Source organism: Sphaerodactylus townsendi, linkage group LG13 (genome assembly GCF_021028975.2).
Source record: "Sphaerodactylus townsendi isolate TG3544 linkage group LG13, MPM_Stown_v2.3, whole genome shotgun sequence".
Taxonomy (NCBI): domain Eukaryota; kingdom Metazoa; phylum Chordata; class Lepidosauria; order Squamata; family Sphaerodactylidae; genus Sphaerodactylus; species Sphaerodactylus townsendi.
In genome coordinates, this window is record NC_059437.1 from 37,962,643 (window position 1) to 37,990,467 (window position 27,825).

The following is a 27,825-nucleotide window of genomic DNA, read 5'->3' on the forward strand; positions in this document are numbered from 1 at the left end:
ACCTAGTTTTGGGGAAGCAGTGTAGGTGACCCTGTTAAGCACTGTTAAACCCCATTGATTTTCATGTGAAGAACTAAAGCACTATCCTTTACCTGGGAGTAAGCTCAGTTGCTGGCAATAGGGTTTGCTTCTGAGTAAACCCTCCTAGGGTCGTGATTCACCCGTTGGAAGAGTTGCACGGTTGCTTCAAAGCAAAGCCACCGACTACCACCAAGCTTACTCCAAAGTAACGCACGCCTTGGAGCCAACCATTTTTTCTAAACTAAAACCTCAGTATTCAGGTTAAATTGCCGTGTTGGCACTTGGGGATAAATAAGTGGGTTTTGGGTTGCAATTTGGGCACTTGGTCTCGAAAAGGTTCGCCATCACTGACCTAGGGGTACTTGCAATACCACTAGATGGGTACTGCCTTGCATCCTGGCCTGAACAATTTGTATGAGAGTGTGATACAGACGTATAAGTGATGGGCTAGAACTGAGATTTGCTTCATGTTCTAACGTTTGGAAGCTGAGTTTGAAATAGCTACAGCTTGCATTTTTAGAAGTTCAACCTACATTTTGATGTTGTTATTACTGGAATTCATTTTGTCCACTGCTATATATCCAACTCAATTTTTATTTCAGAAAATAACTTATTTCAGAAAATACACTATAGTATGTACATAGGCATAGATTCTATATTTTTGCAAGAAATCTTTCCCAAATTCCCAAATTGCAATTGTGACCCATCATTTCTTTAAATGTGTCCGTTTGATTTGGAGAAAGATTTCCTTAGATTTCAGAATCCAATCGTCAACTGTAGGACTGAGGTCTGATTTCCAGTATCTTGCAAATACTAGTCTAGCAGCTGTCAACGGATTCCTTTTTTCCTTTGGCAAAATAGGCTGTGTAGCTTAGTAGCAGGATCTCAGCAGAAAAGGGGAAATCTATATCAAAGCCTTTTTAGAGATAAGTTAGAGCCAGCATGGTGTAGTGGTTAAGAGCAGGTGCACTCTAATCTGGAGAACCGGGTTTGATTCCTCACTTTGCCACTTGAGAAGCCACCTATCATTGCCCAGCCCTTGTGGGGAGGCCCCTTTTCCTTTTTAAAAATAATTGCAACTTTCAGCTGTGTAGCTACTCAGGTGCAGCCAGTCATATCGTGGGACATCAGCATGGCTGTGGGGTTCATTTGTACATGCCTGCATAGCTAAGAGCGTGTGGCAAGTCATTAAAAAGAGAGAGAAGCATCTCCGTGTGACAGCATGACAGCAACCTGGATTGTTTCTGTGGGCTCCAGCCACTGACTGCACGAAACGCATGTGAACAGGTAAACAGGAAAACAGGTTCCTCTATTGCGACTGCAACTCGTTTTACATTTGCTATGTGGAATCAGCCTTATAGAGGGAAAACCTACACTGTTAAAGCTATGGAAGCGACTGAGGAAGTAGGAAATACTAATTCTTATAATTGAGAATTGGTTAGTATAGACATTTGGTAGTGTTCTCATTTACATTTGGTAGTGTTCTCATTTAAACAAAGTAAGCGATACATCATCAATTATCACTTGGGAGCAAAGCCTTCTTTATGGGCCTTGCTTTTAGAATTAAAGCTTATTTCTAAAAGAAATTGTGAAGCTGAAATGCCTGAAAAGATGAAAGAGAGTAAAGGAATTAGAAAGAGAACATTAAAAAGATCGTAACAAAAGTGCTTATCAAAACCTGAAAGGAGCAGGAGCAAAGTTAGATGAACTGGGAAGCTGAAAATATACATAATCATCCACTTTACTGAAGATAAAATTACTTTGAACACAGCAATTAGGCTAACAAGACTTGACAAGTTCGTGCTACAGTATGCCACCTTCATTGTAGAGGGAACTAGATGACTATAAAGAAATGAATACAATTGATGATGCAGGTGGAATTTCTGCCTATTTTAATCTATAAGTGAGCAGCAGTGGTGTAGTGGTTAAGAGCAGGTGCATTCTAATCTGGAGGAACCGGGTTTGATTCCCCGCTCTGCTGCCTGAGCTGTGAAGGCTTATCTGGGTAATTCAGATTAGCCTGTGCACTCCCACACACACCAGCTGGGTGACCTTGGGTTAGTAACAGCTTTTTGGAGCTTTCTCAGCCCCACCCACCTCACAGGGTGTTTGTTGTGAGGGGGGAAGGGCAAGGAGATTGTAAACCCCTTTGAGTCTCCTACAGGAGAGAAAGGGGGGATATAAATCCAAACTCCTCCTCCTCCTCCTCCTTCTTCATCAAGACAGGAAAAGCAAGCAAAAAGACAGAGCTAGTTTTTCAAGCAGCATCATATTCTCCCCCCCCCCCCCCCCCCCGCAGCAAAATATGTATCCAAGGACTATCCACTTTTCACAACATTCCCAGTGGCAATGTTCATACTACCTGGCTGCTTGTCTTATTCTTCGCCTAAGATATGTGAGTCCTGACCTGAATGACCCCGGCTATCCCCATCTCAATACAACTTGGAAGCTCAGCAGGACTGGTTCTGGTCAGTATTCGCATGGGAGACCACCAAAGTAGTCCAGGGCCACTATGCCAAGGAAGGCAATGGCAAATCAGCTGTGTTAGTAACTCTTGCCTTGAAATCCCCACCAGGGGTCACCATAGGTTGGCTGCAACTTCACGGCGCTTTACACAGACAAGCTGTGCGGTGGGCTGTGTCCAGCAGGCCCCCCCCCCAAAAAAAACCCCAAAAGCTGTTAGAGGAATGGAGGAATGTCTGTAGCAATTTGTTATTTATAGGCCTGGAGAGGATGATCTCTTAACTCAACCACATTTTCTCATTCCCAGTATAATACAATGAACAAATGCAGAGGTTGGAAAGTGATTTGAGTTCTTCCCTAAAACTGCTGGCAGCCAGCAAAACGGTTTTACAGGCTCAAGAGCTTGCAGGAGAAATTCCACTCCTTCCAGTGCAAACCTGATCTCTCTCCACTCTCCGCAAGCATCCTGCCAAGATGCTTGGTGATATTGCTTCTTCCAGCATTTATCCCCTCCCCCCCCCCCCTTCATTATTGTTGACAGGGTCAGAGCTCACTTCAGCATTTTCCTTTTTTTATTCGCTTGGGGGGCAGATTCCCAGATGTGCTGAGCCAGGACAACTCACCTTCACTCCCATCAGAGTTGTCATATGCAGCACTTGTGGGGTGGGGGAGGAAGGAGATGGATCTGGCTGCCAGCAGAAGCTTCACAGCCAGGTTTCATCAGCCTGTGACTGTGCCTTTAAGAGAGAAAACTGCTCCATCATGTTCAGCATCAGAAAGCGTCCTGATGCTCTGAATAATAGATTCTTCCAAGCACTTTACACTGAAGAGCCAAAGGATCTACTTTATCTTATAGAAACAGCATGCAAATGGTCAGGGAAATGACTGAGTTGGGGTAGGTAGTGGGGACTGTGCATTCTTTTAAGCAGGAATTCTCCCCCAAATTCCTCTGCTCTTTTGTAGCAACAATATTCTAAAGGATCACATCTGTGTGCCTAGTGTTGGTCTGAGGGGAGGAAGGTGTAGAATTAGCCCTGTTGCAAAAATGACTGGTTACTTCGGGACTAAAGATGGGTCAAACACAGAGGTGGTAGACTGCACCTCTCCTAGCACCTGATCAAGATCCTGAAGCTGCAGCAACTGGAAATCCATTTATTATACTTACAATACTTACAGTGTCCAGGGAAGGCGGCTGCTGACACAAGACAACCACCCAGTGATTCTTTGGCCCCTTCCACACATGCAGAATAATGCACTTTCAATCCACATTCACAATTGTTTGCAAGTGGATCTTGCTATTCTGCACAGTAAAATCCAGCTTCAAAGTACATTGAAAGTGGATTGAAAGTACATTATTCTGCAAGTGCGGAAGGGGCCTTTGATCTGCATGTTCCTGCTAATCATATGGCTCACCCAGATTACATTGATGCTTCTGGATTTACATGGCAACTGATTTGTGGGCATTGGCACCAGTGTGGGAAGTACACAATCCAGGTGATTCATAAGATCAGTGTATGATTTGGAGCCCAGTGTATATGAATGGTTCTCTTTGACAACCACCATCCCTCAACAGTTACCAAATAATCACCTTCTGGGAGGGAAAGGATGGTGAGAACAGAGCATGTTAAAAAATTTTGACCCCAAAATTCACATAGGAGAATTTTGCACAGCATACGTGAGAACAAATTTATTTAGCATATGTGACAGCAAACTGATTTCTGTTCCGATACCTGCCGAACCTATAGTGACAAAAGCAAACCAATCACATTTAGTAGCTTATATTTGATCTCATCCTTATAGGGCCGTTACACTTTCTTCAGTTATGTCAAACTAGCAGGACTGACTTCAGTCTGTAGCAGTGTCCCCTCATTAAAGAAAATGACATAAAAGGATATTCAGAAGGCACTCTATCTATGCTCAGAACTACCTTTTTTCATTCTATATTAGCAGCAACATCATTATCTATATACACAACCTTTTACTGTGTAATAACAAGCCCTTCTGAGCCTGAGGAAGTATCTTTCCTCCAGACTGAGCCCCTCAGCCCTGCCACAAAACATTTAGAATTTAGCAGCAAGATTCCACACCAGGGAAATAGAGAGTTTAGCATTCTTTAGTGGTTGGAATGTTGGACTGGGACTTGAAAGACTCAAGTTTGAATGCCCACTTTGCAGTGGAAGCTTGACTAGGTGACCCTGGCCCAGGTCTCATATGCTCTTATCCTGTGTTGTGAGGATAAAATGGAGAAGGGGAGAATATTGCAAGCTGCTTTGGGGTCCATTGGGTAGAAGCATGAAATATAAATTAAGCATACAAACATGGGGACCTGCCCACCTAACCTCAGAGTTTTCCTTTTTGGAAATGACCAGCTTCTCTTCACTTCCTCTTTGGAAATGATCCACATCCCCAAAGTGTCCCCCCTCCCCCCCCCACAATAACTGCCACAGCCTATATTTTCTGACTGCCATCCATTACCATCTCTAAATCTGATGTTGGTGCTCCATGTCTGCTATGTGCATCGTTGCGAAAAGAGAGCCAGAAAAAAGGGGAGGGGTCAATGACAAATAGTTCTTTGTGAGTCCAGGCTGTGATTTATAGTCCAAAATCTGGATTTCTAATTCTGAATTTTCCTCGATTAAGAACTTCCCAGCCCCTCTGATGACTGCGTTTATGATTTTTGTAAGTCTTAATTTCCCCCCAAAACTATTAACTCATACTCTTTGCTGCCTTAAACAGCTGCAATTGTGTGTGTTTCTGATGATAGATAGATAGATAGATAGATAGATAGATAGATAGATAGATAGATAGATAGATAGATAGATAGATAGATAGATAGATAGATAGATAGATAGATAGATAGATAGATAGATAGATAGATAGATAGATAGATAGATAGATAGATAGATAGATAGATAGATAGATAGATAGATAGATGTTGGTTGGTCTCTCTGCCTAGCCTCCTCTTGGATTGCAGGCATCCTCCCTGACAGCCCTCCACTTCTGGGTTAACACAATTCTTTTCCTGTTTCCCTTACATAACCTGCAGTCAGATCCGCTCAGCAGCACGTATGAATCGGTAGACAGCGACCCAGCCCTCTGCCGCAGCCTTTGCTGGCGGCCCCTCCCTCCTGCTCTTGAGGAATTCGGATTGCGGCACGTACGGGCGGGCGGGGAAGGCTTCTAGATGGACCAAGTTTGCCCATTGACGGCCCAGGTGTTTCCCCGCCCTCGACCCCGCCCTAGCTCAGGAATTGTCGTCCCCGGTTCCCCCCACCCCACCCCGAACGTGTCCCTTCTGCAAAGCAGGTAGCCTGATGTTGGGAAGGGGAGTCGTCAGGAGGGAAAGAGGGGCAAAGGGGGCAAACGTGGGGCAGAGAGATGGACCTCCGACTTTGCTCGGGGAGCCTGAACTGACCTCTGCTTGCTAAAGAATCTCCTGGCTGCTTTTGGAGGATGGAAATGATAAGCAAATCTGCCTTCGCTTGGCTGGCTAGCAAGAGAGAGCGGCTGCCAGCGAGGCTGATCTGCAACGCAAACCAGACGGACCCAGTCTGAAAGTCGCAGCAGACCTCGGAACTTTCCTTCGCTGCCTGCCCGGGGACGCACGCCCCCCTTCCCAAATCTCACCCCACATCACATCTGGTTCCTTAAGGGCGCGCTGAAGGGGGTTTCCCCCCTTTTGGCTGGAGCTTGTTCTTTACATTTTGATTTGTAATTGCCTTGAGTTATTATATTAAGGGGGGATTACCTCCGTTATAAAAGTCACCATATTTCCCAAATAAACTAGTTATCATTATCAGACATGTTATATTCTTTGCTCGGCTTCTTCCTGCCCTGCCTTCCCCTCAACTTTGAAGTCTAGATTGCTCCATTCTTTTCAAGGTGCCAAAAACACGCAGAGGACGACATGACAGCCATGTAAACCACGTATGAGACATGATATAGCCGGCTAGCAAATCTGCATTTTTAAAATTCTGAATTTTCCTAGGATCAATAGATTACCTCCTCCTTGCTCAGTTTCAAACCCCACTAAACACAAAAGGACTCCATTTGCTAATTTGGTTTTCCAATGTTATCAAGCCTACAGCGTCTGTTGTATAGATTAGAATAAGAACGATTTTAAGACTTTCTTTAAAATCCAAAGCAAAAACAAGGATCTTTAGCAGGATCTGTATATTTGCTGTAGTGCTCAGTGATCTGCATCGGCTCCGGTTTGTTTCTGGGCATAAGTCAGAGCTGGTTGTTTTTTCCCCAGGTTGAATAAGATCTTTATTCCTGCCCTGTGTTCCCCTGTCCATGGTACTGAGGTAGATGACGACTGGAAACATGGCCTTTCCAACAGTGGCACCAGCTGCTCTGAGCACTTTCCTGATGCCTTCCCTTTTGCTTTTTACTGACTGGCTTAATTTTTTTTTCTTATCCTGTGCTTTTTGTCAAGTTAATAATTTTTCCTGACCACCTGCATATCATCCTTTTTATGGCCTACAACCCATTTTGGTCTGATTCAGCTGGCTGTTTCTGTTTTGTTTTACATGCTCATACTGACGCTTTAATTTGTTGTTTCTAAATTATCACTCACTGTGTGTTTCCTGGTTCTAATGATCATGTTGCTCATCTGAGTCGAAGGGGGGGGGGTGTTAGTTCTAATTGGAACCTGTTGAATTATTTTAACATGGCTTGTTTTACAATCATTAAAATTGTTTTGCTTGCCTCACCGACTGCTGTCAGAAAGCTATCTGGAGAGGCAGCACAGAAATGTGCTAAATAAATAAATGGAACCGCATGGATTAAAAAGAAGAGAAATAAGAGACAATTAGCCAGAAGAGCTCTTTTTACTAATTACTTGAGTTCCTGAAGACTTCAAAGGCCTATTTCTACAGTTTCCTCCTTCCAGTGCTATAATTCCCATCAGGCCTTTCTTTGGTGTTTCAAGTATTCCATGCACACATTACTGCTATATTGCTAGTGGGGTTAGTGCTATATTGCTAGTGGGGTTAGTGCTGTATTGCTAGTGGGGGCTATGGCTAAGAGCCTCTTATTCTTGTACAAAACCGCTTCTTGACTTCATGGCTGAGGTAACTTCCAAGCTCACAGCTTCGCCATGCTTCAACAATTAGCTCAGTGAGTGACTCCCAATGTGGTACCCATGGGTGTGTTTTCTGGTGTCTGCTTGATTCATCCCCCCAGTACCTTCTCCTCAAAGCAAAGAACCAATTATGGCTTTCCCCCACCTTGTTAGAGCACAAGATGCTTCCGAAGTGTCCATCTTTAGGTTGGCATGAAGCCCTCAGTTGGAAATGGCTGCCTGGGGTCTTCTCTTTTTTTGTAGTTGGCAGCCATTTTCTGGTGGTGCCGAAGTGAAGATTGGGACTGTCACAATTATACATCAATTGTCACAATTGTAAATCATTTGTTTATGACTCAACTATTGAGCTTATGAACGCCAAGGTGTAGTATTTGTTACAGTGTCTTATATACTGTCACATTCAGGTCTACTAATGAAGTCTGTTCTCAGCCCTTTGATGGCTTAATATTGAGTCCATCCAATGAGCAGTGCCCACTCCAGGATGGTCTGGATGGGTCACTCCAAGACTTTCTTCAGATGGCTACCTTTCCAAAACCCCTTTTGATTAAACCAGAGGCCTCCAGGTTTTTTCAGCAGTGAGCCCTATGATGGTCTGCAGACTGCATCATGCCTCTTTCAGAGGCTTAGCCACTCAATAACTCCAACCTGGCGACAGAAAAAGGTTTGAGTCCAGCGGCACTTTTAAGACCAACAAGTATTATTTTTAGTACAAGGGTCTATGTGTGTGCACATTTCTTCAGATATGTAAAGAAGTGTGTATGCACACAAAAGCTTATACCAAGAATAAAACGTTGTTCTTCAAGGTGCCGCTAGATTCAGCTTTTTTCCTTCTGCCTCAACACAGCTACTCATCTCAGGTCCTTTCTGCACATGCAGAACAATGCACTTTCAATCCACTTTTGTAATTGTTTGCAAGTGGATTTTGCTATTGCGCACAGTAAAATCCAGCTGCAAAGTGGATTGAAAGTGGATTGAAAGTGCCTTATTCTGCATGTGTGGAATGGACCTGAATCTATCCAATCTGGCAACTTTATAATTGAAGGTCAGAATGCAGGGAAAGTCCACACTTGGCAAACCAGCACTGGAGGTGACTTAAACCTAAACTGCTTCATATCTATTTGGGCAAAGTCAGTAAATCTTTCCAAAAACCCAGTTTAATTATGTAATTAAAGCAGATTTAGACTTGAACATCTTGAAAACATTTTGGGGGTTAAAATCTCAGTCCACTGCTTCCCTGAGCCGCCAGATTTGGTCAGTTGGCTGCATGTTGTGTCTCTGTGGTTTAACCCCTTGGAGTCACACTCAATCTTAATACATGTGAGAAACATGTTGAAATTCCCTCTTGGTCCTCCCTACTTCTTCCTTTCCTTTAACCCCAGTGGGATGTAGTGGTTAAGAGCAGGTTCTAATCTGGAGAATCGGGTTTGAGCAGAGGCTTAGCTGGTGAACCAGATGTGTTTCTGCACTCCTACATTCCTGCTGGGTGACCTTGGGCTAGTCACAGTTCTCTCAGAACTTTTTCAGCCCCACTACCTCACAAGGTGTCTGTTGTGGGGCGAGAAAGGGAAAGGAACTTGTAAGCCACTTTGAGTCTCTTTACAGGGAGGGGGGTAGTATAAATCCATACTCCTCCTCCTCCGTCTTGCTCATGTTCTACCATTCAGTCACTGGCCCACGTTCTTCCACAATCGCCGCGTTTTCAATTGGTACCTGGGGGAGGACAAAATCTCAGTTCTGACTGATCCAGGGATCAGCCCCCGGACGGACCCGCTCAACAATTCAAGCAGGAAACGCCGAGAGCATCCCCCACCCAAGCCAGGCAAGAGAGCTGTTCTTTTCTCACGGATCTGAGCCGCGGGACCTTTCAAAAGCCGACGCCGTCCCCTCCCCTCCTCTACGGGGCTGGGGGGCGGTTTAGATCCGAGGTGGTTTCCTGGCGCCAGCCTTGACTCGCGTCTCCCAGAAACTGCCTTTGGAAACAGAGGTGCCAAGGGAAGGGGGCGGGGCAGATAGAAGCGCCTTTGGTTCCCTCCAGCGCCGTCCTGGGGCTCCCGCGGGTTCAGGAGGCTCTCACTGGGTCCGGGATGGTGCCGCTGAGTCGCCCGGGACTGGTGGAGCCCTTCTCTCCGGGGGTGGGGGGTGGGCAGCTGAGCTTCCATCCCCGGTGCCCTGCTTTGCCCCCCGTCGCCCCGAGACTCTTTCGGCCAGGCGACTGGTCTGCTCCTTCGCCGGCTGCCGAGGGTGGGGAGGCAAAGCCACCGACGGACAAGGGGTGAGGGGTGGGGATGATCCGGGGCTCCTCCTCCCGCCCCTTTCCCGGCAAAGGGGCGGCCCCGGCAAGTCGGCCGTCGGGCCGGCTTATAAGAGCCTCCTCCCGGGCCGGCCTGCCGCAGTGCCCTCCGGCTCCGACGGCGGCACCATGATGAGCTACGGCGCGGACCCGTTCTTCGGCGGCGCCTACCGCAAGGAGCCGGGCGGCGGCGGCGGCGGCGGCGGGCGCTATGCGGCGTCTCGCTCGGGCGCCTCGCTGGCCTCCAGCGGCTTCCACTCGCAGTCGTGGTCGCGGGGCTCGACGGCCACGGCCACGGGCTACCGGCGTCTGGGGGCGGTGTCGGCGGCGGGGCCGGGCGCGCTGAGCCAGCTGGGCTCGTCGACGGAGAGCCTGGAGTCGTCGCTGAACGGCGAGCTGCGCGCCCGCAACGAGAAGGAGGTGCTGCAGGCGCTCAACGACCGCTTCGCCGGCTACATCGACAAGGTGCGGCAGCTGGAGCTGCACAACCGGCAGCTGGAGGCCGAGGCGGCGGCGCTGCGCCAGCAACAGGCCGGCCGCTCGGCGCTGGGAGAGCTGTACGAGCGCGAGATCCGCGAGATGCGCGGCGCCCTGGTGCGGCTGGGCGCCGAGAAGGGGCAGCTGCAGCTCGAGCAGGAGCGCCTGGACGACGACGTGGCCCACCTCAAGCAGCGCCTCGACGACGAGGCCCGGCAGCGCGAGGAGGCCGACGCCGCCGCCCGCGCCCTCGCCAAGTTCGCCGACGACGCGCTGCTGGCCAAGGGCGAGCTGGAGAAGAAGTTGCAGGCGCTGCGCGACGAGGGGCTCTTCCTGCGCCGCAGCCACGACGACGAGGTGGCCGAGCTGCTGCTCCAGATCCAGGGCGCCGGCGGCGGGGGGGTCCAGGTGACCCTCGAGTCCGCCTGCAAGGCCGACGTCACCTCGGCCCTCAAGGAGATCCGTGCCCAGATGGAGGGACACACCTTCAAGAATACTCTGCAGTCCGAGGAGTGGTTCCGAGGTAAGGCCGGGCTCAGGCGCCTCCGGAGAGCTGGGAGGGAGGGAGGGGGTGGCCCGGGCTCTCCTTCCCAGTCGCCTTGAAAGGGCAGCACCCAGTCCAAATTCTTAGGGCGCATGCAAGAGGTCCCCAACCCCCGTGGTTCCTGTGTCGTCCCCTCCCCCCCCCCTGTTGGAGATGGCTGAGAATCCCCCGCCCCCTGGCACTTCTTTCTCCAGGCCCCGACGCCAACGTGGGTGTCTAGATGCGGGTAGGTGGGAACTTCCAGCTGCATAGGATCGCTTTTGCAGTGCGGGCGGGGGGAGTGGCATCCCTATTTAAAAAACCGAGCCGAGACTCCGCCCCCAAAGAAGGATTCTCCCCGAGGCATGTTGCCCCTGTCACTCCCCCCCCCCCCCAGTTGTGGCCAACTGGTATATGAGCTCTTGGTTCCTTCCCCCAGCCCCATGTATCATCGGGGAGGGGGGGGGGGATTGAAGCTCCAGCCCCGCTGCAAAAAAAAGTGTAGTTGGGTCAAAAAGGGATGAGTATCTCTTGCGGGACAAATCAACGCAATGCAGGGGAGAGAGGGCTCGCTTGGAAGCGGAGGAAATATCACCTTTTGAATGGAAGGGAAGGGGGCAACGGGCTGTTCGAGGCCACCCCCTCCAGCCTACTTGAAGGAGTCTAGTAGGGGTGAGGACCCTCTGACTGGGAGGTTCCTGAGATGGCCTGAGGGCTGGGAGGGCCTGAGATGATCGAGGAAGTCGAGTTTACATTCTGAAAAGTTCCTTCCCATGGCAAAGAATAAAGAAGAGCGAAATGGGCCGGGGGTAGGTGGGCGGGGGCGGGGGCGGGGGCGGGGGAGAAAAGAAGATAAATGGTAAGACTGACTTTGCAACTGCAGAGAAAGGAGGCGGCTCAGTAAAGAGATCAAAATGGGGGGTGGGCGGGTGGGAGAGACCTGTGCATTTGAACCCAGAGCAGAGAGTCCGGGTGCCCCCACCGCCGGGACAGGAAATGATCTCTGGCCCACAAGCGCGTTCAGAGGACCTGGTGGGAACAGGCGTTGTTTTGCCCCTGCCAAGAGGCAATAAAAATGCCTTCCTTCAGCGTGGTGTAGTGGTTAACAGCAGGTGCACTCTAATCCGGGTTTGGAGAGGCGGGTTTGATCCCCCTCTCTGCCACTTGAGCTGTGGAGGCTTATCTGGGGAACCAGATTAGCTTGTGCTCTCCAACACATGCCAGGTGACCTTGGGCTAGTCACAGTTCTTCGGAGCTCTCTCAGCCCCACCCACCGCACAGGGTGTTTGTTGTGGGGGTAGGGAGAGGGAAAGGAGATTGTATGCCCCTTTGAGTCTCCTTACAGGAGAGAAAGGGGGATATAAATCCAACTCTTCTTCTTCCTCCTCCTCCTTCACAAGCCTGCGGAGAAAAGGAGATGCTACAAGGAGCAGGCCAGATGTAGTCGGCAGCTGACGGTTTCTGGTGGGGGAGAAGGTGAATGGCTCTGCGTCTTGCTGATTGGGACGGATGCATGGCGGGGGGTGGCGCTGAAATCGGACCCGGACCCAGTTGTCCTGCAGAGACGGCTAAGGGCAAATCTCAATCGCTTGGCGGTCGGCGGGAGGCTGCGGGGAGAAGCGAGGTCCGTCTGGAAAGGAGCACGTGTCTCAGCCTCTCTCTGCTGAGTCAGGGCCTCCCTCCTGCCGCAACTTGAGCCGGAGTGGGAGGCTGCAGTCGTTTGGGGGTGGCGCAGAGTGACTGACTCCTTTGATCTCCCCTTCCTTCTCTGTCCCGGCTGGGATTCATTCATTCACCGGCTGGCGCTGGTTACAGAGGCGGAGCAAGAGAGACGGGGTGGAGGGTGGGGCGTCCGGAACGGCTGCAGAAGGCGACAGGGGGAGCTGGCCCAAGCCAGGTGATCAGCTGCTAGAAGCGCCGGTCTGCGGCTGCTTTGGGTCTACAAGATGCTTTCGCTATTTGAGTCACTCCAGAGACCCAAGCAGGGCGAATTAGTGTGTGTTGGTGTATGAGAGTGGATAAAAGGGGGAGAACCTCCCCAAAACCCTGATGTGCTCTCAGTCAGAGTTTCCAGATTCTGGACTTGCTGCGTCCACACGGCTGCTCACGATTCGAATCGGAAGCCGGGAATGCAGAAAACAGCCCTTTGCCCGTCCCCACCCACCCAAGATGGGCGAGTGCCAGCGACTGCAGCAGAAAAGTTCCCCGAACCCACCTGACGTCCTGACAAGTCGCGTCACAGCGACCAGCCTCCTCCCTGCCCTTATTCGCTTCGCGTTATTCTAATCCTTTCTCTTTGCTACTAGCGGGAGCAGCAGGGCCTACTAGCGGCCGGTCGCTTGCCAGCGTCTCCACAAGGACTGGCGCTGTCCAAGGTGCCGATCCGTCTGCTCACGAGCATTGACAACGCGGCTTGTTCATTTCCGGGGGATCTCCACGGCACTTATGTTCAGTGTTGATATCTATCCCGCCCCACCCCCTTATTATCCCATTCTTAAGGGAGCCATGGCGATGATGCCCTCTTTTTACTCCAGCGATTGCTGTCAAGAGCTGCAGCTTTTTTAAAAAATGTCAAGCTCCCTCGAATGTCAAGATCCAAACCATGACAACTAGAAAGTCTGGTTTTTATAAATGACCTAGTTTCAAAGAATATGTTAAAATGTGAAAACTAGTTTACCATTTCAGTAACTGTCCACAAGGTGGAGGGGAACTAACCCCCACTCCCCAGTGCTGTGTATTGGTTAAGATCTGGAGAACAGGAATTTGATTTTTCCACTCCCCCAATCTGGGGAACTGGGATACGATTCCCCCACCCCTCTGCAAGGAGCCTGCTGGGTGACCTTGGGCCAGTCACGGTTCTGCCAGAACTCTCTCAGCCTCACCTACCTCACAAGGTGTCTGTTTGGGGGAGGGAAGATACTTGAAAGCTGCTTTGGGACTCATTTAAGAGAGAAAAATGGGGTATAAAAGCAGCTCTTCCTCTCCTATATATGCAGCCCAGTAAGAAAAGGCTGCCCCACGCCTACCCTGGAGAGAGAGACTGGTGATACATTCCACCAGAAGAACACTACATTCCAAAATTATTCAGACTATCTCTAGCTTCCTCCTCCTCTTTTCCCTGCCTGGGACTGGTGCAGATTTTCCTCAGCTGCAAGCTGCACACCGTCATATTTTGACCTTTCTGCAGGAGCTATCCTATTTCCCCCTCCTTGTCTCCACTCTGCATCTTTGCACTGGACTAACCATTGGGACAGGGGCTCCAGGTTTCCAAATAATCTTTCTGAAGGTTCACAAAATCACCCCTGACCTAAGTGGGTAGGTGGTTATTCTTCAACTGACTTTTCAGGCATCCACTCAAACGTGCAACGGAAGAACCCATCCTTTTCAACTACACACACTAGTTGTATGTGATACAGGTTTAAGTATGTTAAAGGGGTAGGCAATAGGCATTAAGCAATGACAAGAATATAAGAAAAGCTGGATCATATCTATGATCCTTGTAGACCTGTGTTTCCAATAGTTGTCACAAGCAGGGCATAAAAACGACAGCCTGCCTTTGCTGTTTGTCCTAAGCACTGTTAAAGGCAGACCTCAAGGTTAATTAATAGCCCTAAATAGATCTATTCTACCCCAGAAATGTGACCCACCTCTCTTTACAGTCAATGGCCATCTTGTAACAGCAAGTTCTGCAAGTTAATTGTCCTTGTACCATCACAAATGGGCTCTTAGATTTGGCCCCACTGCCGTTGGTTGCAGCAAGTGTCCCCTGAGAATCAGATACACAAATGTACTGGTTGAGAACTTTTGGAATGCAATTGATACCAGTCAGGATTTTTGGAGCCCCTGCCAAATGCTGTACAAAACCTTCCAAATGAAACAAATATGACATGAGCTGAGGGTAGGAATTAGATGTAAACAGCCACTTATTCATTGTTTTCAACTAATTCATTTATAAAAATTAAGGAATGCTTATTTTTAGCAGGTAATGAATGAGCCAATTAAAACTAAACCCTGCCTCATCTTTGTGCAAGTTGTTGGAAATCACATGCTTAGAAAAGCAATAGCAGCCCATAATTAATGCATGCTCGTAGATTAAATACAGCAATGCATTAACACCAATCATCACTCTTCTGTAGGATGCCAGTTAAAACCCATGTTTCTCCCACCTCAGTTACACTGTGAATTTATTAACTGATGAATTATTCTGAATGAGATGCCTACAAATGCCTGAGGCAGCTTTTGTACCAGCTGTCATAAATGCAGGATAAAGTCAGGGAGTAAAACACAAAATATATGCAGGAGTGGAGAGAGAGGATAACACAGAGAGGTCTAGTTTTGTAGCAATATATGCAGGAGCAGATGAATGGTGCAGAGTGCACACACACTGAGTCAAGCATACACACACTCACACACATAAGAGAAGCAGATTTAAGATATGGTAAAACGAAGCGCAGCCAAAGCCTTTTGATGGAGAAATCTAATAGAAACCCTGTTACAGCCACCCCCTTGAACTTGCCTCCACGGTGTTCAGGTTGCTGAGTCATCTTGCAGATACCAGAGAAGGGGCTGGGCTACCCTTTCATCTCAGGACATGACATCACAAAGGGGCAGGTCTTAGATCCCAAAAAGGAACTGGCCAGGCTGCTGCATCCTACATAGATCATTCCTTGTTGCTCCCCTTTTTCTCCTTGTTTAATTTACACCCGTTGCCATTTGCAAGGAGGGAGGAACATGTTTTGTTTTTAACTTTTATGCAAATGGCCAGAACACTTTAAAGGGCTTCATCACCTGTTTGTTAAAAAAAGTTTGGGGGGACATTCTCTCATTTCTTAACTTGTGCTGGGGCTATGCACAGGGTGGACCACTTCCCTGGTGGACCACTGGCAGGTAGGAGCAAGCGGAGCCACATCTCAGAACTTCTGCCAGTGCTGTGGGGGTTGGGTGGACTGCTACACTAGCCACTCAGCTTAGCTTGCTCCCTGGCCATTTAAACTCCCCAGTCCCCAGGTGAAGGGGAGAAGGAGCTGATTCTGCTGTGAAGGATTCCTGTTATGTTTTATGGGACAAACTAAAAGAACATTATTAGAAGGAGGAGGAGAGTTGGATTTATATCCCCACATTCTCTCCTGTAAGGAGACTCAGAGCTTACAAACTCCTTTCCCTTCCCCCCCCCACCCCGACAATAAACACCCTGCGTGGTGGGTGGGGCTGAGAGAGCTCCAAAGAACTGTGACTAGCCCAGGGGTAGGGAACCTGCGGTTCTCCAGATGTTCAGGAACTACAATTCCCATCAGCCTCTGTCAGCATGGCCAATTGGCCATGCTGGTAGGGGCTGATGGGAATTGTAGTTCCTGAACATCTGGAGAGCCGCAGGTTCCCTACCCCTGGACTAGCCCAAGGTCACCCAGGTGGCATGTGTTGGAGTGCACAAGATAATCTAGTTTGCCAGATAAGCCTCCATAGATCAAGTGGCAGAGCGGGGAATCAAACCTGGCCCTCCAGATTAGAGTGCACCTGCTCTTAACCACTATACCATGCTGGCTCTCAGCTGAGAATGGGTAAATGCTTCCCTGTGCACGCCACACTTACTAGAGGGAGGTTTCACATAAGTTCTCAATGGTGCTCATGTATACACCTTTTCACTTTTTTCCAGAGGAGGGATTGGCTGCTATTTATGGAATAAAAGGAGGTTTAGAATAAACAGGTACACCTTGTGTCTTACAGGATTCCTATCCATATTTCCTCCATTCACATGCAATCCATTCTGAGGGTAAAGGCACTCGATAACATAATGAAAAACTATAATATGTTATTAGTTATGGATTAACAATGGACTGTGGATACAAAGTACTCCAGGTAGATTCTGCAGCTGTGTTTTGTGCTGAAAGGCAGCTGTCCAGGGAGCTAGTATGGTGTAGTGGTTAATAGCAGGATGGAAGATGGTGGCGTGTTACCTGCTGAGCTGAACTCCCGGATAACCCTAAGTAATTGCTTCTTAGTTTTTTTTATTGTCCTGGCTGATTTTGTTGAGACAATTTCTTTCATTGTAATAGCAGGTGGATTCTAATCTGGAGAACCGGGTTTGATCAGAAGCGTAGCTGGGCCAAACTGCGCCAGGTGCGCAGTGTGTTTTTTCCGCCCCCATGGACCCCGCGGCGCCCCCCCCAGCCCCCCTTCCCACATTTACCTTAGTTCCTTTTCTTTTTCTAGTACTTTTTCAGGCTGAAAAAAAGCAGCCTCTTCACAGTTCAGGCTCAAAACTGCCTGAGGAACTATACTTCCCAGGAGACCTTGTGAGCCCCAAGGTCTCCTGGGAACTGTAGTTCCTCAGGCCGTTTTTGAGCCTGAACTGTAAATAGGCTGCTTTTTTTCAGCCTGAAAAAGTACTAGAAAAAGAAAAGGAACTAAGGTAAATGTGGGAAGGGGGCGGGAAGGGCACCGCAAGGGGGGCTGCATGGGGTGGTCATGGGGGGTGGGTCGCAAGGAAAAGGGGAAGGGGCAACTCTACCTGAGTGGCGGAGGTTTATCCAGTGAACCAGATGTGTTTCCACACTCCTACATTCCTGCTAGGTGATATTGGGCTAGTCACAGTTCTTTGGAACTCTCTCAGCCCCACCTTCCTCACAAGGTGTCTGTTGTGGGGAGAGGAAGGGAAAGGTGGTTGTAAGCTCCCTTGAGTCTCCTTATGGGAAAGGTGGGATATAAATCCAAACTCTTCTTCTTCTACAAACTGTACACCCATCCAATTGGTTGGGAAGGCAGTTTGTGTTAAAATACTTGTGGTATTCCCTACAAAATACATGACTGTAGCAGCCTGCAAAAGCTCAGCCTCGCTCTCCTGTGTAGTTAAAGGGAAACACGCCTACTTTGCCACATGTTCTGAGAACAAGTTTATTTTTAAATTGGCTCAGATGCTTTTTCATAATTACCAGACACCTGCCACAATTAAAATAATCACACTTCTAATGCAATGGTCCCTAAAATATCACAGTACAAGAAAAATTAAGGAAAATTCAAAGCCACAAACCTGGGTGGAATGTAATTAATTTAATTAAATTTGGGATAGTCTGACACTGTGTCAACAAGTGGATGGGACCAGTGTGGCACCCTAGGTGAATTATTTTGTCCCTACTCTTAGCACTGCAGGGAAGCCATCTCCACTTAGGCCATTCTAAGTGGGGCAAAGGCTGTGGTTTGCCACTGATCCCAGACCTGGCAATGGGGGAAGGCCCAACCCACCACCTGGGTGCATCAGTGCAGAATGGTGACAACCACAGCTACTGCTAGCCATAGTGCCACATCTCCCAATCTCATCCCAGACCTAGCCACAAGAGTCCATCTCCAGCTGCTTTGGCACAGTGCCTCCAACTGTGTTTGATTCCACAGGAGGGTTGGTTTGGTGCCCTGCTAACTCTGGGACAGACTGACATCCCAGGCAATTGTCCAGGCATGAGTAGTGAACAGGCCAGCTATACAGGTAGATTTCACTTGAGAAAGAATTCCTGGGTGGTGCTGCCACAGAGAAGGCCCTGCTCTGAACAGCTGCCTCTTGTCCATCAAATGCTAACCCACCTCTGCACATCACTTGTATTTCCCTCCTTCTCCTACTGCTTGCAAGACTAACAACTTGCCTTGCTTTAATTTAGCATGATGATAAAATACCTTAGACCAGTGGTGGCGAACCTTTGGCACTCCAGATGTTATGGACTACAATTCCCACCAGCCCTTGCCAGCATGGCCAATTGGCCATGCTGGAAGGGGCTGATGGGAATTGTAGTCCATAACATCTGGAGTGCCAAAGGTTCGCCACCACGGCCTTAGACGATAATTGCTTGTGTCTTGCTTAGAGAGAAGAATATGGAATGTTTTTTTTTCTCTAAGTAAGAGTGCACAACTATGGAAGCAAAGAGCGATGTGCCTAGAAGATATTACTCATTCAAAATCTTGCTTATATTTGAAAAGATTAGAGCATAAAATCAGTGCGGTGTAGGCATTAGTAGTTGTGGGGGGGGGGAGATTGTAAGCCCCTTTGAGTCTCCTTGCAGGAGAGAAAGGGGGGATATAAATTCCACACATGCAGAATAATGCACTTTCAATCCACTTGCAATGCACTTTGCAGCTGTGCGGAAGAGCAAAATCCATTTGCAAACAATTGTGAAAGTGGGCTGAAAGTGCATTACTTTGCATGTGCGGATGGGGCCTCAGGTTCAAGTTCCCACTGTCCCATGAACCTTGTTGGGTGACCTTGGGTCAGTCACTTTCAACTTAACCTTCTTCACAAGCTGTGAGCATAAAATAGAGGAGGGAGAATGATACATACTACCTTGAGTTCCTTGCAGGATACAAATATGCTGAAGTAAACAAATATGGGTGAACTGATTAAAGAAAATAACATGGGCAAAGCCTCAAAGAAATGCTCCAAACCAAATTTATTATATAACTCAACGGGACAATAAGAAGATACCAACAAGTTCCAAAGTAACAAAGATATTGTCATTGCGACTCTCTTGATTCCCTGCCTCATATTCTTTTAGACTGCAATTTATATGCTGATGAGTCTCCCGACTCATTGCTGAGCCTATATGAAGAGTTAGTACAGCACATTAATGCCTTATGCGCAGTTAACATCACCCATCAGCCAAAGAAAGTAAAAAGACCCCAGGCAGATGCCTTCGACCAGGAATGTCAACATCTGAAACAACAACTTAGAGCCCTGTATTTACAGCAGAGAGCTGATAATGAGCCTTCCATTCCAGATACATATTTTTCAATTAAAAAACGGCCTACCCAGCGGCTAAAGGACATTAAAATGTCCATTATCAATGCAGAGTGGGAAAACTCATCCAGGCCACCAATTCCAATGACACCAGGTCTTTCTGGAAAATAGTGTCCAGTAGCTCTAGGATTAATAACAACTTGTCTGCTGGCATCTCAATTGAGGCCTGGTACCAGCATTATAAGAACACTTTTAGTGCTGAAGAGTATGGCCTTACAACTCAAGCCATGACATTCCCATGGACTGGCCTACAGTCACCCCAACAGAAGTAACGTCTATGATTAAACAACTTAAGCCAGGCAAGGCGCCAGGCCCCGATGCATTACCACCTGAGATATTTAAAAAGCATGTGGATTGGTGGGCCCTACTTTTGGCCTCCCTTTTTACAACAATCAATAAAACTGGCTTAATCCCAGAGGCCTGGACAAAGGCTATAATAGTCCCTATTTTCAAAAAAGGTGACCATCTTGCTCCAGAAAACTACAGGCCAATTAGTCTACTATCAGTACCGGGAAAATTTATGCTAAATTCTTACTAACCAGACTGAATAATTGGGTCGTCTCAAATTGGAATACATGCTGATGTACAATCTTGATTAACTCACACTCTGTTATCGTCAAGGAATATCCAAAACTCCAAATGTGCCATACGTTTCTTATTAGAGGACCATAATCCTGATGTTACTGATACAGTTGCTTTATTTTTGGGGACTATTTTAAAATGACTGCATTTTATCTGATTAACTGTTGCTGGATGTTTCTTTACTGTTGATTCTATGCTAATACAAGGTGAAGAGTGAATATAACTCAATGAATATCAATTCAAAAGGATCTTTTTCAGAGACATTGGAAGAAACAGTAATAATAGTGAGAAAACCATATGAACAGAACCATGCAATGCTTAACAACATGGACTGTGCAATCCTAAACTGACTTAGATCCTTATCAATCCATAGGTGACTTAGATGGGATTAACTCTGTTTAGCATTGCATTATATAGTCCTTCCCCCCAAAAGTTCTGAAATTTTATTTTACTTTCCATTCACCAGAAACAAAATTGTTTCCTAACTGGAATCCTCACCTCCAAGTCAAGGTTAGGAAACATTATGCAGATGCTCAGAGACTCTCTTGTTATTATTAATGACTTGGCTAATATTAAACCCTGAATTAGATAATCTGTGCTGGTATGCTAGAGGAAAGCTCTCTGCAGGATTAGTAATGACAACAGCTAAGGAATACCCCCATTTTCAGAGGCAAAATACCATATGTTGGAGGATGGAGGAATGTTGATGCCTTTACAATCTTTTGGATGTCCAGGAAGCATCTGCCCATCAGCCAGTGATAGAAACAGCCAAACTGGACTAGAGGAGCCTTTGGTCTGATCTTGAAGGCCTCTTATATTTGTTATTGACACTCTCTTTCTCCTCCAATCCCCTTGTTCTCCCATCAGTAAGACTGGACAAGCTGTCAGAAGCTGCCAAAGTGAATACGGATGCTATCCGCACAGCCCAGGAAGAGATTTCCGAATATCGGCGACACCTTCAATCCAAAACTACTGAGCTTGAAACTATGAAAGGGACCAAGGAGTCTTTGGAGAGGCAGAGGATTGACATGGAAGATCGCCATCATGTTGACGTCCTGTCTTATCAGGTAACTCTTCTTACTCCAAAGGTTGCTGAGGTTCACAACTTAAGATCTATAGAGATTTCAGGTATAACCTTGGAGGCCATATCCCATTGTTCTTGCAAAATGTGATGTAACTCCTTACTCCATTCATTCCTGAGACTCTGCATATCATATTTATTACTTAACATCAAATATTTATAGACAAATTTTGTAGGTTTCGTTTATACCCTGTTTCTCTGAAAATAAGAAGTGCTGAAGTGCTAAATATAAAACATCCCCTGAAAGTAAGACATAGCAAAGTTTTTGTTTGGAAGCATGCCCGTCAAACAGAACACCAGAGCATGCAGCTGTGGAGCGGAAAACTAAGGCATCCCCTGAAAATAAGACATAGTGCATCTTTGGGAGCAAAAATTAATATAAGACACTGTCTTATTTTTGGAGAAACATGGTAGGCAAATATTGTAAGTTCAAGCCAAGATGCAGCAAGCGGTGATGCAAAAGATGCTTTATTTATTTCGATTGTGCTTATTATTTGTTGGCTGGGGTCATTCCGACTTGACTCACATTTAAAGATCGCTTGGTTAAGGTTGGAAAAGCCCACAAAAGGTCATAGAATCATAGAGTTGAAAGAGACCTCAAGGGCCATCAAGTCCAACCCCCCACCATGGAGGAACATACAATCAAAGCACTCCTGACAGATGGCCATCCAACTTCTCTTTAAAAAACCTCCAAAGAAGGGAGAGTCCACCACTCTCTGAGGTAGTGCATTCCACTGTCGAACAGCCCTGACTGTCAGATTCAATTGTTTCAGGGCCAGATCTGCCTTTGAGCCATCAAGTCTGGAACTAGGCAAAAGATGAACAAAACCATTGTAGATTCCAGTGTAGTAGCAACATCTTAGAAACTAACAAGATTTGGGGGATATAAGCTTTCGAATCTGATGAAGGAAGCTTTGCCTCTCAAATTTTGTTATCTAAGGAGCTACCAGACTCAAAATGCAGCTCTTCTACTGTAGACGAACATGGGTACCCTCCCAAAACCAGAACACTTCTGTTTCCCTTTCATAGGAGTCAATTGCACAGCTGGACAATGAACTGAGGAATACCAAGTGGGAGATGGCAGCCCAGCTCCGGGAATACCAAGATCTGCTCAATGTCAAAATGGCCCTGGATATAGAGATCGCTGCATACAGGTACCCTTCATACACCAATGACCCGGCTCTTGACATTCCCATCTTCTCAGCCTGTTTAAGTGTTGGCCTTGGCAACTTGCCCAAATTAGTCATTCTTGTACCACAACCCTTGTCCTTAAGATTCTTTGCTCTGAATTCAGATTTCTACTCTTTTATTCAGACAATCCTTGTTGGTCTTTATCCAAAGGAGAATTTGGGGAAGGTGTTAAAGAAAAACAATCTTTTAGCTGCATCAGCTGTGAGAACTGTCCTAACTTCAAATAATACAACGATGACTATACTTATTATTATGGATAATGGAAATCATTTAGACTCCTACAGTCATAGGTGGCTGGCTAATCCGAATCCTTATGAGAAGCAAATCCTTCTTGCCTCCTTTCTGGCCCTTGTTACTTGCCTGGGGTTGCTAGGTTACAATGCTACTGTGGCAGTACAAGCCATAACCAGTCGAATTATCCTTTTGGGGTCTTGCAACCCTTTGCTTACATCCTGTGCTAAATCTCCACTTGTGGAAGGCATTTAAAGGTGGAGTGTGAGGGTAGAGTGAGAGCCTGCAGTGGGAGGGGCAATCAGCAAAAATGGCACCCTCTCTTGTTAGTGAGATTTCCCCATGGAATCCAACCCTATGACCCCTCTCTCCTTTTTTTTCTGCAGGGTGGGTGAGGCCTCGTCCCTGCTTTGCAGAGTTCTCCCAATCATGCTTCCTCCACTGCCACTTATCAACCAGCTGTTGCTTTCGGGCTGCTGCTTGTCTAATTCTATAACCTTTACTCTTGGTCTGCCTTCCCAACACTGCTTGCTTCCTCCCTTCTTTTCATTCTCACCTCCCAAGAGGTTCCTCCTCAGTCCATTTCCTGCTCATCACACCTTCTTTCATCCTCCCTGACTCTGAGCTTTGTTCCCCTTGTCTTCCTTTCATTCTGGGTCCTCCTGCTCCCATTCCTCGTGCTGCCTGTATGTCTGATCTCAGCCAAACTGACAGTCTTCCCCTCCCTCAAAGAAACTGGGTGACAAAACATTTGGCAATCTGTTAGCTTAGCCCAGGGGTCTGCAACCTGCGGCTCTTCAGATGTTCATGGATTACAATTCCCATTAGCCCCTGCCAGCATGGCCAATTGGCAGGGGCAGATGGGATTTGTAGTCCATGAACATCTGGAGAGCTGCAGGTTGCAGACCCCTGGCTTAGCCAATGAGTTTCAGCCTTTACCACTGCATTTGCAATGACATATACATATACATATGCTGGCAGGGACTGATGGGAATTGTAGTCCATGAACATCTGGAGAGCCGCAGGTTGCAGACCTCTTTATGCAATCTGTCTCTCTATTTTTGATAGAACTACATTGCCATTCACAGTGTGACAATTCAAAAAGTAAATTGTGGATCACATTTAGACATAGATCTATTTTATTGCTAATTGTATTGGGGCAATCCCATTATTTTGTTAATCAAAGGCAGCATGGTGTAATGGGATCAGACTAGGATCTGGGAGACTCAAATTGAAATCCCTGCCTTGCCATGGAAGCATATTGGGTAGCCTTGAGCTAGTCTAGGGGTCTGCAACCTGCAGCTCTCCAGATGTTCATGAACTACAATTCCCAACAGCCCCTGCCAATTGGCCATGCTGGCAGGGGCTGATGAGAATTGTAGTCCATGAACATCTGGAGAGCTGCAGGTTGCAGACCTCTGAGCTAGTCTCATACTTTCAGCCTAACTTACCTCAAAGGGTTGCTGTGAGAATAAAATGCAGAATGGGGAAGCCACGTAGAGTCCCCACTGAGGTATAAATGAAGCACATGAATAAATACATTCTTCATCAGATCTTAGAGTTTAAATTAGAAGTAATTTTTAAAAATGAGTTTCCTGCCCATCTGTTTTGTTTTGTTTTTTGCAGTGTGACCGTATGACTCACTCAAAAACTAGTTCTGACTTTCTTTTTCTCTACCACCCATCTTTGAAACAGGAAGCTTTTGGAAGGAGAGGAGTGCCGCATCGGAGCCGGATTGGGACCATTTCCTTTCCCTGAAGCCCTCCCCAAAGCTCCTAGCATTTCCACCCATATCAAGGTCAAAAGCGAAGAGAAGATAAAAGTGGTGGAGAAGTCAGAGAAGGAGACGGTGATTGTGGAAGAGCAGACTGAGGAAATCCAAGTAACTGAAGAGGTCACTGAGGAAGATGGTGAGAAAAAAGAAGAAGAGGAAGAAGAAGAGGTGGAAGAGGAAGGAGAGGAGGAAGGAGGAGAGGAAGATAAAGAAGAAGAGGAGGAAGAAGAAGAAGAAAAAGAGGAGCAGGAAGAAACTGAAGGTGAGGAGGAGGAAGGGGCTGCATCTCCAGAGAAAGGCAAAGAGTCCCCTTCAGCAGAAGCAGCTACATCCCCAGAACAAGAGCCTGCAGAGAAAGCAGCAGCAGTCAAATCTCCAGACAAACTGAAGTCCCCAGAGAAGGAAAAAGCCAAATCTCCTGCAGCGAAATCCCCAGCAAAGCCTTCCTCTCCCACAAAGGAGGAGGCCAAATCCCCTGCCAAAGTGAAGTCCCCAACCAAGGAAGAGGCGAAGACTCCAGCAGTCAAGTCTCCTGAGAAGGTTCCATCCCCCACCAAAGAAGCAGCCAAGTCCCCACCAAAGGTTGCATCTCCTACCAAGGAAGGAGGCAAGTCTTCAGAGAAGGGCAAGTCCCTGGTGGTGAAATCTCCAGAGAAGGCAGCATCCCCTACAAAGGAGGAGGCCAAGTCTCCAAGGAAGGTCAAGTCTCCATCAAAGGAGGAGGCCAAGCCTCCACAGAAAGTCAAGTCTCCATCAAAGGAGGAGGCCAAGCCTCCAGAGAAGGTCAAGTCACCCACAAAGGAAAAGGCCAAAACACCAGAAAAGGAGGCAACCCCACAAAAGGAACCAGCTAAGCCACCTCAGAAGGATGCAAAGGCAGACAAGAAAGTAGAGAAAGAAAAAGAGAAAGAAGAGGAGAAAGCTCCAGCAAAAGCAAAAACGGAAGAGAAGAAAGCAAGCAAGGAAGAAGAGGAACCCAAGAAGGAAACCACAGCCAAGCAGGTGCAGAAGCCTGAAGTTAAGACAGTGGAGGAGGAGAAGAAGGCCAAAACAGAGGACAAAGGTGACCACAAGAAAGACACCAAGCCTGAGAAACCTGCCCCTGAGGAGAAGAAGAAGGAGGCAGCTGCTAAAGCTGAAGAGCCCAGAGAGAAGGAACCCACCAAACCAGCAACAAAACCCAAAGAAGAGCCTAAGAAAGAAGAGAAAGCAACAAAAAAAGAACCTGAGCCAGAACCTCAGGAGAAAGATACAAAGACCAAGGAACCAAGCAAGCCAGCTGAGAAGGGATCTGAGAAACCAAAGACAGAAGAGAAGAAAGAAGAACCCAAGAAGGAGCCCAAAAAGGAACAGGAAGAGAAACCCAAAGCTGAAGCCAAGTCTAAAGAAGAGGCTAAAAAGGAGCCAAGCAAAGAAGAGGCCAAGAAGGAACCCAGCAAAGACTCCAAGGAGACGCCCAAACCAGAGCCTGCAAAGGAAGCCCCCAAGCCAGCCAAACCCAAGACAGAGAAAGTGGAAAAGTCCTCCAGTACAGACCCTAAAGATAGCAAAGCCACAGAGAAAGTGGAGCCGGCTGCAAAAGCAAAGAGTGAGAAGTGAAGAGGCCCCAGAGATGCATGATGGCCCCTCTTGAGGTCCTGCGGAGGGTCTCCCTGCCCCAGGGCTGCCACCCGTTGCCCTCCAAAGACCAGACTTTGCTTTGGTGAGCAGCCGTCCCTCTCTCACCAAGGCATGTTAGCAATATGTTTATGTGAAAGAAAAATAAAAAAACCCTAACCAAGCAATGAAACGAATCTCCCCACCGAAGGGGGGTTCGGTTATGTTATGATAGCTTCTGTAGCAGAATGTGATATACGCAGAATGCCACATTTAAACACTTGAATTATTTACAGGGGTGGGGGGAGATCTCAGAGCAAAACTTGACTGCCCTTTTCAAATAAGTGCATTTATTTACCTAATGGGCAACCTAGGGTCGAATGCAATAAATGAATGTAGAGCTGGAAAAAAGTTAAGCTTTGGAAGATGTACAGTAGGCTAGAGAATTCCAAAACGATCTGAAATGCCTTGTCTTCATCACATACACACAACCCTTTGTCATCCTCACTTGACGGCTTCATCCCTAGCTAGACTCAGGAGGAAGAAGGTTCTGGGCATCCCTACGCTGCAAGCTGATATGGGGTTGGAAAAGGTTTCCTGGTCTTGACTCCTCCCCCCCAATCTCAAGGGACTCTGGGAAATATAGCTGGGAGAGTGTGCTGAAATGTCCTCTCACCAGACAGCCTTGTGCTTTTTGGTTCAGGCATGACCATTCTCAGAATTGTTTGGGAGGGAGACAGACCAGGTAAACCAGTTTGAAACTGGTCTCAGTTTGCAGGTGAACATGCCCTCTGTATACAATCATGTACAAACTTGTACACACCAGGAGAAGTGCACTATGGTGACTCACTCAAAAGTTCACTTCCAATTGCTTTTGTGCAATATGAGCAAATAAAAATGCTTACAAAATGCTGCCTGTCTCCTCCATGTTGTGATCTTCATTTCAGGACACGAATTGCCACAAAAATTCAAAAGCAGCCAAGGAGGGGCGGAGAAATGGAAGTGAGATACCTGAAACCGCCTGGATGTTCATGCCTCTAAGCCCTTCTCTTTTTTTTGCCCCCAGTTTCCTGATGCCCCGCTGCCTTCTCATCCCCTTTTCTCCTCCTTTCCCAGTACTTGAATAAATCACTTGTCCAACTAAAGAATAAATAGAAGGGCATAACTGTAGCAATACTGAGGACTGGAGAGCAACGATCTTAGGTTTAAAGCAACCAAACTGCTTGATAAGGAGAGTGTCACAACTGTGCATCCACAGGCCTATTTAGATATCTGCCTTCTTCCCACTTTCTCCTCTATGATGAGCTCTGAAGTCTGCCCAAAACAGCCTCCTGTTCCCCCCCTTCTGTAGTCTCAGTCAGAATCGCTCTCTCTCCTTCCCTGATGCAGCCTTCTTTCTTGAGTCATCTGGCATTTTTGTTACGTTGGTGGCTTTTCCAGTATTGCAAGGACAAGCAAAGGAGAGCTTGGCTGAACGTTCTGCTTTGGAGGTAGTGTCTCCTTGGTGCTTTATATTGTTTATGTCACAGAAAGCTGGTTCAATATATGGAATTAATTGACCCAAGAGAGGCATGGACGTTTTCTAAGCAAGCCCTTTTTTTAGCCTCAGCACCGCCCCAGATGGGAGTAATAGTGCTTAGGATTGTCAGGCTCCAAGTGGGAATAATAGTGCTTACGGTTACCGGGCTCCAAATGGGAGTAACAATGCTTAGGGTTACCGGGCTCCAAGTGGGA

The 27,825-nt window shown here is 47.3% G+C and overlaps 1 protein-coding gene across 1 annotated transcript; it reads left to right on the forward strand.

The window, feature by feature from the left end:
• Positions 1–9,953: 9,953 nt before the first annotated feature.
• On the forward strand, positions 9,954–27,004 carry NEFH (neurofilament heavy chain). Its single transcript, XM_048514310.1, has 4 exons — positions 9,954–10,860; positions 21,086–21,285; positions 22,329–22,453; positions 24,417–27,004. Exons 1-4 carry the CDS (start codon positions 9,990–9,992, stop codon positions 26,092–26,094), a joined length of 2,874 nt encoding a protein of 957 aa, XP_048370267.1. The 5' UTR covers positions 9,954–9,989; the 3' UTR covers positions 26,095–27,004.
• Positions 27,005–27,825: the final 821 nt, after the last annotated feature.

What these genes read in the sequence shown, in the direction of transcription:
- NEFH (XM_048514310.1), top strand. Translation starts at nt 9,990, where the DNA reads ATGATGAGCTACGGCGCGGACCCGTTCTTCGGCGGCGCCTACCGCAAG. An exon ending in GTCCGAGGAGTGGTTCCGAG is followed by an intron (nt 10,861 to 21,085) that starts GTAAGGCCGGGC and finishes TTCTCCCATCAG; the next exon opens with TAAGACTGGACAAGCTGTCA. An exon ending in TTGACGTCCTGTCTTATCAG is followed by an intron (nt 21,286 to 22,328) that starts GTAACTCTTCTT and finishes TCCCTTTCATAG; the next exon opens with GAGTCAATTGCACAGCTGGA.